The 14176-nt window shown below is 35.3% G+C and overlaps 1 protein-coding gene across 1 annotated transcript in view; it reads left to right on the top strand.

Moving 5' to 3' along the window:
- Positions 1 to 14176, top strand: part of EML5 (EMAP like 5) — a 128206-nt gene that overhangs the window by 21662 nt on the left and 92368 nt on the right. The window contains exons 2-5 of the mRNA XM_067295610.1: positions 5859 to 6018; positions 9135 to 9233; positions 9840 to 9908; positions 12528 to 12713. Coding sequence (XP_067151711.1) covers positions 5859 to 6018; positions 9135 to 9233; positions 9840 to 9908; positions 12528 to 12713 — 514 coding nt within the window. The remainder of the gene's footprint in view (positions 1 to 5858; positions 6019 to 9134; positions 9234 to 9839; positions 9909 to 12527; positions 12714 to 14176) is intronic.

Genomic DNA, 14176 nt, shown 5'->3' with positions numbered 1-14176 from the left:
CTTACTGCTCCCTAAAATTATCTTCAACAGATTGAGATCTTTATGAGCTTTCACTGTAAATCTAAATGATCCTTTTCTTAGTCATCTCCCCAGCAAATTGAATAGTCAAAATGGCCCTTGTTTTTTCTAGATAGATCTGAAAACTATATATGTGGAGGATCTGCCTTACAAAGTGAGAATCCATTGGTGTTTGAAAATATGATGTCTTTTCCAATTAAAATTACAATAAAAGCTATTTTAGTGTATTTCTTATCTTAAAAAAAATTCCTGTATAAAAAATTACATTCCAGCAAAAAAAAAGAAATCTGACACATTTTACCAGAAATAAAAGTAGAAAAATCAAACTTTTAGTGTGTTATCTTGTCAAATTCAATGTTGGAAAGCTTCTTGTTCCAGTTTCCACTTGTCTTTTATAGATCTCCTGTGTTTTATTCTCAGCTGGTCTGGGCAAGAGTGCATCAAAGTTTCTGGAATATCTGGATGGAGAGCTTTGCTTTTATAAGAGAATGGAAAACACGAAGTGTCTAAAACTGTAGTTTTCAGAGCTGATGCCTTGCTATTTTAATCTTCTGAAATTATTTCAGAATAAACTTCAAAATAGAAATTCTGATAGGTACTTTTTGTTATGTCTTAATGATAATGTATTCTTTTTTCAGTGAATGACAAGTATAGTGTGCAGATGATGGACCTACTAGACTCTTCTGACAAGCTTTATGTTAGCCTCAACTCTTATTTCTTGTTAACCTAAAACTATTCAGATCTGGTAGGGTGAGAATTTGGAGCAGTACTGAGAGAAACTGCAGTTGAGAATAATCAGTATATAGTTTCAGTGATTCTTTTTTTCCACCCTAATTCCGAACAGTTTATCAGTCTCTCTTACTTTAAAGTTGTGTGCTATACTATTTAAGAAGTCTTCAAAAAGCTGTCTGTGACATTACTTGTGTTATGACAGTAAGTATATGGAAGACCCTAGTAGAGATGCTCCTTGATGGATTCTGTTTTTTTTTTTTCTATGGGAAATACATGTGTCCAGAGATGATCTATTTAAACTTTGATAAGAAAAGTTTGCTGAACCCTTACAACTCTTCCTGCTATAATAACTTACATGGTTTGACAGAAATGATGTGCAGTTTCTCTTGTGATTCTTTCTGGGGAAACACGGGTAGTGGCAACAAATAAGAGAATATCCACAAGTAAACAGAAGAAGTATCTTTAAAACTTCTGTGAACATTTAATGAAAAGATTTTTCTGGATTTTGTCATAGAAGCAATTTTGCGCTTGAAATTAATTGTTAGTTAATAGATAGCTGAGATTTTATTGCAGTATTCTTTTGTGCATTTTACTGGTGCCCTAGTTTTATGAAGCTCGGGAATAGTCACATGAATGTATTCTCAGATTTTCATCCAATATTGTTGCTAAGGAAACATCATCTTTAATACTGTATCCTCGTCTGCAGCCTGTCTGTACTAATCAGTGCCTGTTAATGCTCGGGAGAAAACAAGAAAAGATGGAAAAGTGCTGATTTTTTTTTTTATTATTATAAAAAGTCTGCCGTATAATGTTCTTCTGGATCCCTCGCCACTAAAAATCTAATACAAATTGGAAGGTCACATCCATGTCTCTGTTCTCATCCCAAACAGACATAGTGTTTACAGCTCTTATACTTTTTTTCAAGAGGAAGGCATTAATAATTAACATCATTTATCTAACATAGATACTGTACAATGTGTAGGTCTGTTCAAAATACTGGGAAATGCTTGAGTGCTATTCTAGAAGGGAGTTTTTGTATAAAATATAAAAGAGAAGCTTAAATACCTTGAACTGAGAAACATACCCCTTTTCAATATACTGTTAAAACTGTAATCCTGAATTTCAGCGTGCTTTGAATACCTAGCTATCAGGCAGATGTATCAGTGGAACTCTCTGTTCTCTAAACGTCTGGCTATTTGGTGTTGCTGCAATAGTGGCAGGCAGATTTTTGGAATTTTCTACTGAACTCTTCTGAGAAGAGTGTCAGGTTTTATAGCCAATTTCTGGTAAGTTTGACCTAACACTTTGTTAGCCTAATTTTTATTTTGTTTTAAAACCACTTACGCCTTTTGAATGTATTAATTTAGCTCTGCCTCTTTGGAGGTACTACATTAGATCCAGTTTCTGCTCTAGGAGAGGCCTGGTCCTAAAGGCTGGAGGCAGGCAGGAAGGCCTGCAGAACTTGTCTTGTTAGGAATATTTGTTTCCTTTTTTGGACAGGCAGCGATTTCTCATTCATTGGCTTAGTCATCCCTCGATGAAGAGGAAAGAAATCAGACGCAATTTTACAGTCTAGCTGTATAGGCTAGGTGCAAGCACAGTTTCAGCAATTTAGTCTGGATAGGTCATCCCCGCATTCATTATCAGGACAGTAAAAAGAACTGGTATGACTGCAGAATCATCTTATTTCACTAAGCAATCCCCTCCTTTTCTTCTCTATATGAGAAGAAATGCAAAAAAGTGTGTGTGAGGATAACGTGTTGAAGTCCGTAGAGCCCACACCAATAGCTTTCGCAGCTGAAGAGGTGTCTTGGAGATTCCCACCAGGGGCATCCAGAGAGAACATACACTCATTGTTTGTTCCTGTTAACTGCATGACATCCATGAGTCCAAGTGGTCCCTGGATAGCAAACTTCTATGATTATCCATTTTCAAGCATTCATTCTATTTGTATTTTTTTTCTTTCTGCCACAAGAAGCTGTGTATAGACCATTGTGCAAAGAATGTTCTAATATTGGAAATTCCTGAATCTGTGAACTATATTAATGCTTTTATTCTGCAGGTTAGACCAAGATACAATATTTTGATATTAATAGCTATGTATGTAAGGACTCCTTAACTGTTCATACTCCAACAAAGGAAAGAACACACAAGGGTCTCCAGGTCTCTTAAAACTGCAGTCTAGTTCTTGAGCTTTCATCAGTACTCAACACTACATAGTGCCACGTGGATGAAATAAGTAGTCAGGACTTGAATATTAAGGAGGAGCATCTCCTATCTATCCTGATAGCCACAGCCAGTGAGATAAAATACTTGCAAGTAGTACTTTAACCTGCCCTTTACTCCGCAGTGTGAAACAAATGGTGAGGAAAGTGCTTGCAGGAGATTGTTAATTCTACAATATTGTCTGCTGTGATTAAAATGCAGGCTTTGGATCCTAGTTTGTGCTGCATTATCCCATATCAAGGCAGAGCTTGAGCTCAGTTGTTTAAGCAAGTATTTTGTATCATGATACAGAATGAACAAATACTGTGATATTATTAACTTATTAATTAGAAGGAGGGGAAAAGGATTTTGTATGTTTACCTAATATGCTTAGAATGGAGTTAGTTGCCAAATTTGGGACTAGGATATAACTTTTTCGTCATCATAATGTCAGGCTATGTTAGACTTCCTTTGCCTTCTCTTACAACATGGTGTATGATTCACTTCTTGAAATCATCCATGCTTTTTCATCTGTCAAATTCTGTGGGATTGCAGGTTCCTAAGCCTTTGGTGGCCTTTGCAACGGTTGTCCCTTCTGTCTCTGATGCTTTGCATTGTTTGTGGGTTTTGGACTTTAGTTCTAAGCATGCTAAATTAGTTACAAGGTGCTGGGAAGTGTTTTGTGAGGTATAGTGTACAGGGTGTTCTTGCATGTGTGTGTCCAGAGTGACACCAGGGAGCTTTTCAAACAAATTGTCTAACAACTCTGCAGTTGTGGGATGGTAACCCTAATCTATTCATCTCTTCTAGTATTTCTGTGTTCCTATGATTCATTTGCCTGAAATTGCACAATGCACTAATAGTAGAGCTAAGTATGGGATTGAAGAGCCCTGACATCAGGTTTCATGAATCAGTCATAAAACTGCTTTATTTTTACTTTTTCTCTTAGTTTCACTCTGACTTTTTTTTCCTTGCTTAGTCTCTTCACTTCTTTCCCCTTCTTGCATTTCTTTGTTGTCCATCAGGCCTTTGTTTCCCACTTCATGGTGTCTTTGTAAAAATTAGATACTTTTGAATGTGGTGTTTTCTCCTGCTTCAGATGCTTTCTACTATTTCCCCAAACATACATAACCTGCCTGTGCATGCTCTGGGAAGGGATGTGCTTGCAGGTTTTGGTCAGGACTAGGTAGCAGAGCTAGAGAGAAATGTGATAAGTTTTGTTTGCCAGTTCCTTTTTGCACTCTTTTTTAGTTATGAAGTTGCTGTATCAAATAAAGAAGGAACAATAGAACCAGAGAAATAACTGGTATTGATGAGAAGCGAAGTGGGGAAATATTGGTTGTTTGATTCCCGGTACCAAGGATAATGCAGAGTAGCAAGGAAGAGGAATTCCCAAAGAAAAGTTGCAAGATCCAGAGTCTTTACATTTTGTAGAACCTTTGAAGGTTAAAAGGTACTCCTCTCTTTACAGTTGTGCATGTGGAATTTTTCATGCAATAGCAACTATCTAAAACACTATGTTATAATAGAAAAATACAGAAGTATATGGCATGGTATAGCATGACTTACTGAAATACTAAATAAAATCTAATGCAGTTGTCTCTTACTCTTTTTGTACAGAAAAAAAAAATATATCTTTTTAATTTGATCTTTTTCTGATCATTTCCTGATTGCTTTATCCTGCCTGTTTCTACTATGTATATAGACTCCCCTTGTCTCCACGCTTTGAGCTTCATTTATCAAAATCTATGTTCAGGTGTCAGAACTTACTATCATTGCAAAGTGCTTCACCTCTCTCCTTTCCAAGTAATGTTAAGACAAATGCATGTACTGTTTGTTCATAGTTCAGCCCTCCAGTCTCCCAAGATCATTCCTCTATGATTTGTTGGGAGGGTGGGAAGGGGGGGCAAAATTAGCTTAGCAAAGTTAAATAGTCACCTTTCAAAAGCTTGTTTTCCTGTCTCACATATGACATTTCTCATTTCACTTTGGCTTGTTGTACCTAGTTTGTGTAGAATTTCATCAAATACCTCGGCTGGTTTTCTATTAGAATATCTTCTTCTTTCTTACTTTCCTGTATTATGACATACGAATCAACAGACCTCATGTCCCCTCTTGCAGCTTGCTTGCATAAACAAAGCAAAAAACTGTCTTAATGACTAACGTGCTCTTTAGCTTGGTCCCTGATTTGACAAAAATATTGCAGAGATCCTCTGTGGACTTTGAAAGACTGAAATATCAACTCTAAGAAAATTTCTGCAATGTTAAAAGTAAATAATTATTCGAAATCAACTATCTCCAATTGTTCTATAGTAAAATTAAGACATTTAAGGTGATCTTCATCTCACTTAACTGTAGCCATCTAGTCTAAGCTAATCATGCTTTGGCTTGCTACACCGTCAGTGGAGAGGTACCTTGAGAAGGCTATTCAATCCTCTCATGAAAAGACCATCAAATAATATTTGGAATGAAATGCCTCTGGAGATGTATATCTCTCTCCATTGACAGCTAAACACTGCTTTAGTTCCATATCCTTTGTCTTTGTATTTTCAAATGTCAAATGGCAAGAAAGGGAAAATAGATCATTTTTAGCACATGAAAATCTGGCTTAATTTAATAAATTGTGTTTTTTGGAACAGAAGGATAATGAATATTGGAGAGTTTGATTGGAAAAAGGCTTGAAGATTCAAACTGGAGAAAGGTGGGGATATGGACTGTATTAAAGGAAATTTTACAGCTATTGTGAAATCTGTGATACAAGATAACATGTTTATATCTACTATTAATGAAAAATATTATAAAATAATTTTTAAGGAGTAATATTATTGCAAAAAATAGACAAATGCAGAAAGTTTCATGCAAAAATATTTTTGTATTTTAAATGGTTTACTTTTTTTTGGCAGCCTGGCTTTGCATCCTGAGCGTGTGTTGGTGGCAACAGGTCAAGTTGGAAAAGAACCATATATCTGTGTGTGGGACTCGTACACTGTGCAAACTGTATCTGTTCTGAAAGATGTTCACACACATGGTATAGCTTGCTTGGCTTTTGATTTAGATGGTCAGGTATGTAATTAACATTCTTTTTTCACACCCTTAAGAAACTGTATATCTGTCAGAAGTCTTGTTTTGTAGCTTTTTCTTTTTTAAGGAAATGTATTGACCCAGGTTTTATCTGCTTATTCTCAGGTCCAGAAAAATGTTGGAGTTAGTAGTGACTGACAAATTTTTACATTTGGCAAGAAAAGTGTAACTTCAAAAGAGATTTGAATGAAGATGAGGTGATAGGGAGATTCTTCAAGGTACAGTCAGGCCCAGGGAGGCTGTAAAAACATCTCTTGCTCTCTTTCTTGCTCTCTCTCTCTCTCTCTCTCTCTTTCTTTTTCTCTTCTCTTTCTCTCATTTCCATCCTGTGGACCACAGTTCAGGGTTGCACCACATGGTTGAAGGCAGCTGACCTCCCCTGTCTTGTGTGCAAAGCCCTGGCCATCTCATTGTGATGCTGATCTTGAACACCAGATGTTCTTGGGCAGTATCCCCTTGTATGTCATGCGTTTTGCATGTGCTCATGGCTCTCCATATTTGGACCACCTGTTTAGCATAATATAAATGCAAAAAAAAAAAAGGAAAAAAAAAAGAAAAAACAAGTAGACTCTCATTCATCTCTCTGGATCCAAGATATAAGAAATAAATTGTATGGGGTTACAGCTATGTTACTTCACAGCATTCTCTGAATAGTAAATTGCTTTCCACAGCTGTTACATATAAGGGAAGTTGTTTTACCGTACACTTGCTTCTATGAGTAGAGAGGCTTGTTTGGTTGGTGTATTACATTAGAAATGAGAAATACATATTAGTTGAGTAGTTGAAGAGGTACTAGCTAGGGAAGTCCTTCCTGCAGTAGTGCTTGCCTGGTCTTATGCAGCACTTCTTCCCTTCCCAATTAGCCTTGCCATGTGATACTCAAGATTTAGCTATATTCTCAGTTCCCCCTGCTTGCCAAAAAGAGCAATTTCTGTTATTTATTACCGTGTTCCCAAGTGAAGGTTTAATGTTGGAGAGACCAGTTGCTGTCCTTACTATGATATGAAGCGGAGCGATATTGAACATAAGTAGCGGAAAGCCTGGTTGTAAGTGTTGGTTTTGTTAAAACATCCTGAAATTATTGTAGGGAAGTTTTGAGTTTGTCATAATGATTTACAAATTTTATATTTTAGACTTCTCACTTTTTACAGCTTTTCAGAGTCAACTGCTTTCTGGAACATCATTTCTAGTTGGCAGTGATGTCTATGTCATCCTTGTCTGTATAAACCCTTTTCTCAGTTGCTCTCATGAACAGCCTTCATAATTGAAGGTCCAAGTTTACCTAAGATTGTTTGTTGAAGTCCCTTCACAATTAAACTTTCTTAGAAAGAGATTAGGTGTTTCCTGTGTGTATTGGAGAGATTTGACTGTAGATGCGTGATTTGTTTTAGGAATATCTGTGGATCTAAAGTACTGATTTTTATATTTAAAGCAATAAATGGACAGAATCTAGACTGCTTTTCTCAGCATTTCCATATGATCACCTTTTTCAAAACACTTGTTAGAATTCTGTGTTCTCAAAGGGAAGCTGCATACAGGTTTTTCAAAATCTATGTCATCAGAATTGTCTCCATATGGGAATGCAGTAAAACATAACCTAGTCCAGAAAGATCTGCAAAATATGTTGTTTTGCCAGCCCTTTTAAATCCAGATTTTCTGGTTCTTAGGAGAAACTGAAAACATCGTTTAATCTCCCTTTTTGAGAAGTAAATGTTTCAGCTTATATCTGGTACACACACATTTTGTGTAATGCCTATTTAGTAATTGTAGAGCTAGCCTGCTTTTATTCCTCTCATTCGGAAGTAGGGCTGCAATTGAATTGTTTGGAGGTGTAGCTAGACTTGAAACTAGTGTTCTTTCTGAGAACGTTTCCTCAGGTGGAACAGAAAGGTTGGACTTTGGAGCATCTGAAAACTTGAAGTTGGCATTAGTAAATAAGAAATATGTAGATCACTTGCATTTAACTTCTTTTTTTCTTGTTCTTCCCATGATCTTTGAACTTTTCAGACAGTAAAGAAATAGTATTATTGGAAGTAGATTTCTGTCTTTGGGGAAAGTTTTGCTTATATCTGAGGTTTGTTTTTAATTTTTTTTCAAACTCACTTTGATCTACATAGAAATTAAATTTTCCTGAATATGTATAAGAATTAGCTATTAAACAGTGAAAAAATTGTATCAGAAAGATTTGCAATTCTTTCATCTGTCAAAATTAAGATGTTGCAGTTCATGAATAAACAATAAAATAACTTCACTTCCTTAAAAAAATTACTACACAACTTCATTTTGTATAGTTTTTAATACTGCTAAAATTTTTCTGTTAAGAATTTGTATAGCACAAATAACATTTTCATTGATTAACGGATGTAATAAGTGGACTGTTAGCTATTCTGATCAATGATTTGTATAAAGAAATTTTTGCAATATATCTTCGCAGATGAGAATAAGATCTTAAGGCTTGGAGAGCATAGGAAGATCTTAAATTTTTTTTCTGTGTTTCCTTGGAACAATCTTTTGGTCTGTTCTAGTTTTATAGTTTAATTGGCTTCGCACTCTTTCTGCGTATGAGTATACTTGATGAAATCCTTTAGAGAAAGTTTTGGGCCTTGTTGGATTCTGATTTGGTAATGGATTCAGACAGAAAGAGTTATTCATGCATGTTTTGAAGACTCAAACAAAAGACCTTTCAACCTTTAACTATTTTAAATCTTTTATTTGTTGTAGGAATTTTGAAGAAAATCTTTTTTCTATGTATCTCCTGAACTTTTAAAATAAATACTGAAATTTTGCAAGTTATATGTGATTAAATGTAAACACAAATAGTTTCATTAACTTCAGTGATGTTGCTTGTGTTTTTTCTGTAAATTTGTCCAGATTGGTGCTTGCCATATATAATATATATAATTATACATTAAACATTGTAAATCAGCACTATGTTATTATCTGAGATGATGTTAGGTTTTTTTATGATCATGATGCAATTCAACAGATGGATATTGTTTCCACTTCAAATTTATTGTGATTTTGTTATCCCTCGAAATTATGACTTCCTTAATGTTTTGAGTTATTTTTATTTATTTATTTAATTTGGACATTTTTAGCGTTTGGTCTCAGTTGGTTTGGATTCAAAAAATACAGTATGTGTATGGGACTGGAGAAAAGGAAAGTTGTTATCAATGGCACCTGGTCATACAGACAGGGTAAGTATAACTAAACAGTATAAGTGTCAATGTACTTTTAGTTTGTTAAAACATGTCTATGTACACATACTAGAGCTTTGTCTGAACAAAAAAATATTTTACAAATAGAAATTGATTTCATTTACATAAAGCCTGGGCTTTAAGATATTGGATATTTAAGATACGTAAATCTTTTTCTAAAATAAAACATGTAACTCATTTATTTTTCTATGCTTTTTGTGACTGTGAGTGGGTATGGAAAGTGCTAAATTAAGGTGGTACTTAGACTGTAATCCCACTGTGGAAAATCAAAATACAAATCTCTTAGATTTTTCTAGTCCATAAATGAACCTTTATGTTATTTTATTATGTATTGTACTTACTCTGGAAAAAAACAAAAACAATATAAGGTGCGCACTGCGATTTAACTATTGAATGGAAGGGATGAAAAGGTCATTCCAATAGTCCTATTTAAAACATTTCAAAAATGTTTCTAAATATGTTTTCTGTTGTCTTTTGATCAGTGGAGAGCATATTGTCTGTTAGTTTGATATGAGTTGTTACTGTTTTCACTTGCTCATGCTAGAAAGGCCATCTCTACTGACATTCGTGGGTTTTTTTATGCAGATATTTGATATTTCTTGGGATTTGTACCAGCCAAACAAGCTTGTCAGCTGTGGCGTAAAACACATCAAGGTAATGAAATAAATGTTCATAAAGTATTTAAGGTACTAGTTTATACTTTGTGAAATATGTGAAAAATAGAATCTAACAGGAATATATAATTATAACATAAAAGTTTCTCCATAAGCATAATACTAATTTTTAGGAACTGTATTCATGGATCATACTTGATTACACTAGACATTTTACAATATACACAGTGGAAAACAGACCATCTCTGTTCAAAGGCGTTCATGGTCTGGCAGAGAAAAGCAGAAGGAATGAAACAGTTGTCAGGAGCATCATATGTAATGATCATGATACGATTTAAATTTTAGGTAGTCTAAAATACACTGTTTGAGATCCCAAATAGCATAAGAGAATATAAGAAAAAGTACACTGATTTGAGATTGGTTCAGGTACTCAAGTTTCTGATTCTCCCTGAGAAATTAATGAATTGGCACACTGCAGAGATGAAAAACACATCTTACAGTTTGAGAGAATACAGGGATATAGTGTAAAGATAAAGGAAAAATGCTTGATTTTTTTTTTTTAATTCTTTTTCTGTTCGCTGCTGTTTTTCCTGTCTGTGTCATTTTGAACACCAGAATAATACTGCCCATTAGAGGATTCATAATTTGGACAGGTCACACCTTTTTCAAGTATTTCACAGAAACATTCTGCTGCTTTTGATCCATGTACCAACAGGCATACAGAAGCAGTTCCTCCTTCAGCCTTCTGTCAGCGGGATTATCAGTGCTGACTGCCATCACATGTGTTTCCTGAGGAAAGTCACTCCCTTCTCCCATGTACTTCTTCTGTGTTACCGCATAAAAGCAGTAGATGGCAGCTTGAAAGTTCTGCATTGCTCTTACACCTAGGTTCCCATGGTGGGAAAATTTTGTCGCTTTTTATACAATGAACTCTTAGATGAATATGTATGAACGGTTTATTGATTTAGCATACTGTTTAGTATTTGGTTTAAAGATTTCCACAAGCTTGATTAGTAGTTATCCTTTTCTGCTTCAAGATTTAAAAAGGCCATTATGCCACTAGTGAGCTAACATTTGCCAACCATGATTTAATATATTTAAGGTGTCTTTATGTTGTCAATACCTATCTCTTTAGACAAGTAAAAGTTTGTTTTAGCAACTTCGAGGATTTTGAAAGCGTTTTAAAATAATAATATTCTGAGCATTTTAAAAACAATGTGTTTCCTTAGAGATGACTTTAAATAAAAATCTGAATTCTAGAGAGTTAGAAGTATTTTGATCAGGCAAGAAATTTGTCTTTTTTTTCTTAACACATTCCTTCTTCATGTTTCTTTAGATATCAAATAATTATTTCCATGTTTGTAATATTATTGTGTTTGTTACCTCACAAAGAATTTTAAGCAAATTGTAATATGATTTAAGCTATGTAGACAATTCCAAATGAACAGATATCAAGGAATTACTTTTCTCAGATATGTTATCTGCTTTCGTATTGTGTCTGGATGTCTAATTTATGCAGTAATTGTGCAGTTACTTCTCAAACAACAACATAATCTGTGACTCCATGAGCTGTGATTAAAGAAATAACAGTTAAGATACAGGGATTTGTCTAATCAGTCTATGGTTATTTTTTAATTAAAGTATTGTTAGTACAAAAATCTCTTCACTGATACATTGCTTACATTATCCTGTACTAATTGAGTTATCTGCTCAGAATTTTGAATAGATTGTTGGTAACAAATAAATTTGCTCTGAAATGTAGTTTAGTAAACAAGTATACAGGGAAGACGTGTGACACAATGTAAATGTAAGCTGTTAGCAGTGATGAAGAAATGCTTTCATATTTAGCACTGGATTACGAGTTCTGTCCAGCAGCCTGTTGACTTTCTAATGCACGCTTACATGTGTGGACAGGAGGGTTTGACAGGAAGATGCAATTGTTGCTTGTCTGAAGGGATGTCGGAAAATAGAGTGTAGCTGGAGATCTGCTTGGCAAGTGCCATATTCTGACAAGAGATTTGGCATGTTTGTCAAGCCCGTCTTTGGTTTAGGAGTCAATAGTGCACATTGCATCACCAAAGGGGAAATTCATCCTTACATCATTGCCATAATCACATGCTAACAGTTTATTAGAAAGATCTCTCAAATGTCTGCCTTAGACAGATGGCCGCTTTATGTGATCAGTGTTTCTGATGACAAGCGGTAAGTCTATAACAAAATGAGCTACTTGCAAATGGAGCAAGTGGCAACCCTATCTGAAACCTACATACTCAGCTTATAGATGCCTGAAGTAATATAAAGTACAAATGCAGCACTTGCAAATTGAAAATTCACCACTTGTCTTATATCAAAGAAAGATCTACTAATTCTGTTATGAAACACTTTTCAAAAATTATTGAAAATACAGCCAACTTAAAAATTACAATTTGCTGAAAGTATTTCAGTCTGATTTGAAACTGATACCAGAAACTCTTGCTCACCTAGTTTACTATGTAGGTTTTATGGAAAGATAAAGTTGGTTGGTTAAATAAAAAATTGTTAAACAGCTGGAGAACTAAAGTAGTGAGAAGAGTATGGAAGATCACGTCTTTTGGAGGCAAGGTACTTTTCTCCTAGATGTACATGCTAAATTATAGAATTTAACCATTTTATCTTGCAGTTCTGGAGCTTGTGTGGGAATTCATTGACACCAAAACGTGGTGTTTTTGGCAAAACTGGTGATCTCCAAACTATATTGTGCCTGGCCTGTGCAAGAGATGAAGTGACATATTCTGGTGCACTTAATGGAGATATATATGTATGGAAAGGAATCAACCTTGTACGGACAATACAGGGAGCACATGCTGTAAGTATGTCTCTTTAAACTAATCTGAAATGTTAAACAGATTTCTGGAGAGCCAGAAAGGGCAGTACAAGATTACCTGATCTGTCTTGCTCGGAGAGAATGAACTGTACTGGTGTCATTCTTGATACGTGTTTGTCTGACTTGTTCTTAAACAATTCTGACGACAGAGGCTCAGTGCTCTGATTTCCCCCCCCCCCGCACATTACTGAGGATCACTGTTATGGTGGATACTGAGTGGTGGATTGAGAGCTCCATTTAGGTGTCTATTTGTGTATTATGACTCCCATTATAGTCAACGGGGATTTAATCAATAATCAATGGAGCCTGAAATGCATTTTAATTTAGCTTTAATTAGGCATCTGTGGCTCTGTTCATTCGCTCACACATAGGCATCCAGTGCCATTTTAGATACCCAGGCTCAGTATATAGCTGCCTCCCCAAAACATCATGGGTCTGTCTTATCTGTCCTTTGTGGATGTCTGATTTATCCAAAAGCATCTCAGATGGCCTAAACTTCTGTATTTAGGCAATGGATGGTGAAACAATGGGTGGGAACAGATTGCCCAGAGAGGTTGTGGAGTCTCCAACCTTGGAGATACTCAAAACCCAACTGGACACAACCCTGAGCAACCTGCTCTGGCTGACCCTGCTTTGAGCAGGGGAGTTGGACTATATGCTCTCCAGGGGTTCCTTCCAACTTCTGCTATTCTGAATTGAGTGAATTGAGTCCTACTAGCTGGTCATCTGATAGCTCTCTAGGTTCCATTGTTTGTACTAACTATGATGCAAACCCTAACACCTAGCTCATTTGTAGGCACCTATGTTTAGTCATGTTAAGTTGACTCAGTCACTTCTTATACTTGTCCTATCTTGCTGCCTTTTACTGCATTAATTCAGCTTTTAGAACAGTATACAGCTGTGAAAAGCGAAGAAATGTCAGTGAAAGTTTGATAATTTTTTTCAAATGTGCTTGGTAAGATTTTATTTATAAACAACATGCTTAGTGCAACTATGATATGATTATATTTTTTTCTGTATAAGTTTTCATTATTTTTTCAATATTCTTTTACGCCATATGGTTTTCTAATAGAGGCAGGCAGCAAACCCCCCCTCAACTTAATGGTTCATAATCTACTTTGTACATGTCAAGCTATGATAGTCCTTTTCCTCTCATTGTAGTAGGTAATGTATGGCAATATAATGCAAGACTCAACTTCTAAGGTTGTCCGTGTATCACTCAAAAACAAAACCACCAGTTTTTCCTGTTCTTTGAACTTAAAAGGCATTAACTGTCAAGGTAACTTTATGGTGCTATATTATTTGCTGTTTGAAGACTGATTTTTAGTTTTGGAAAGCATTATATCTTCTAGACATTATTTGAAGCTGTTCCCTCATACTAATTGAAATAATGTGAAAATACAAACATATGAGTTCGTATGTTCTAATTTTGAAAGTCTGGATAA

Source organism: Apteryx mantelli, chromosome 4 (assembly GCF_036417845.1).
Source record: "Apteryx mantelli isolate bAptMan1 chromosome 4, bAptMan1.hap1, whole genome shotgun sequence".
NCBI lineage: Eukaryota > Metazoa > Chordata > Aves > Apterygiformes > Apterygidae > Apteryx > Apteryx mantelli.
Note: the sequence above shows the minus strand (reverse complement) of the source record. Positions and strands in the feature narration are given on the sequence as shown.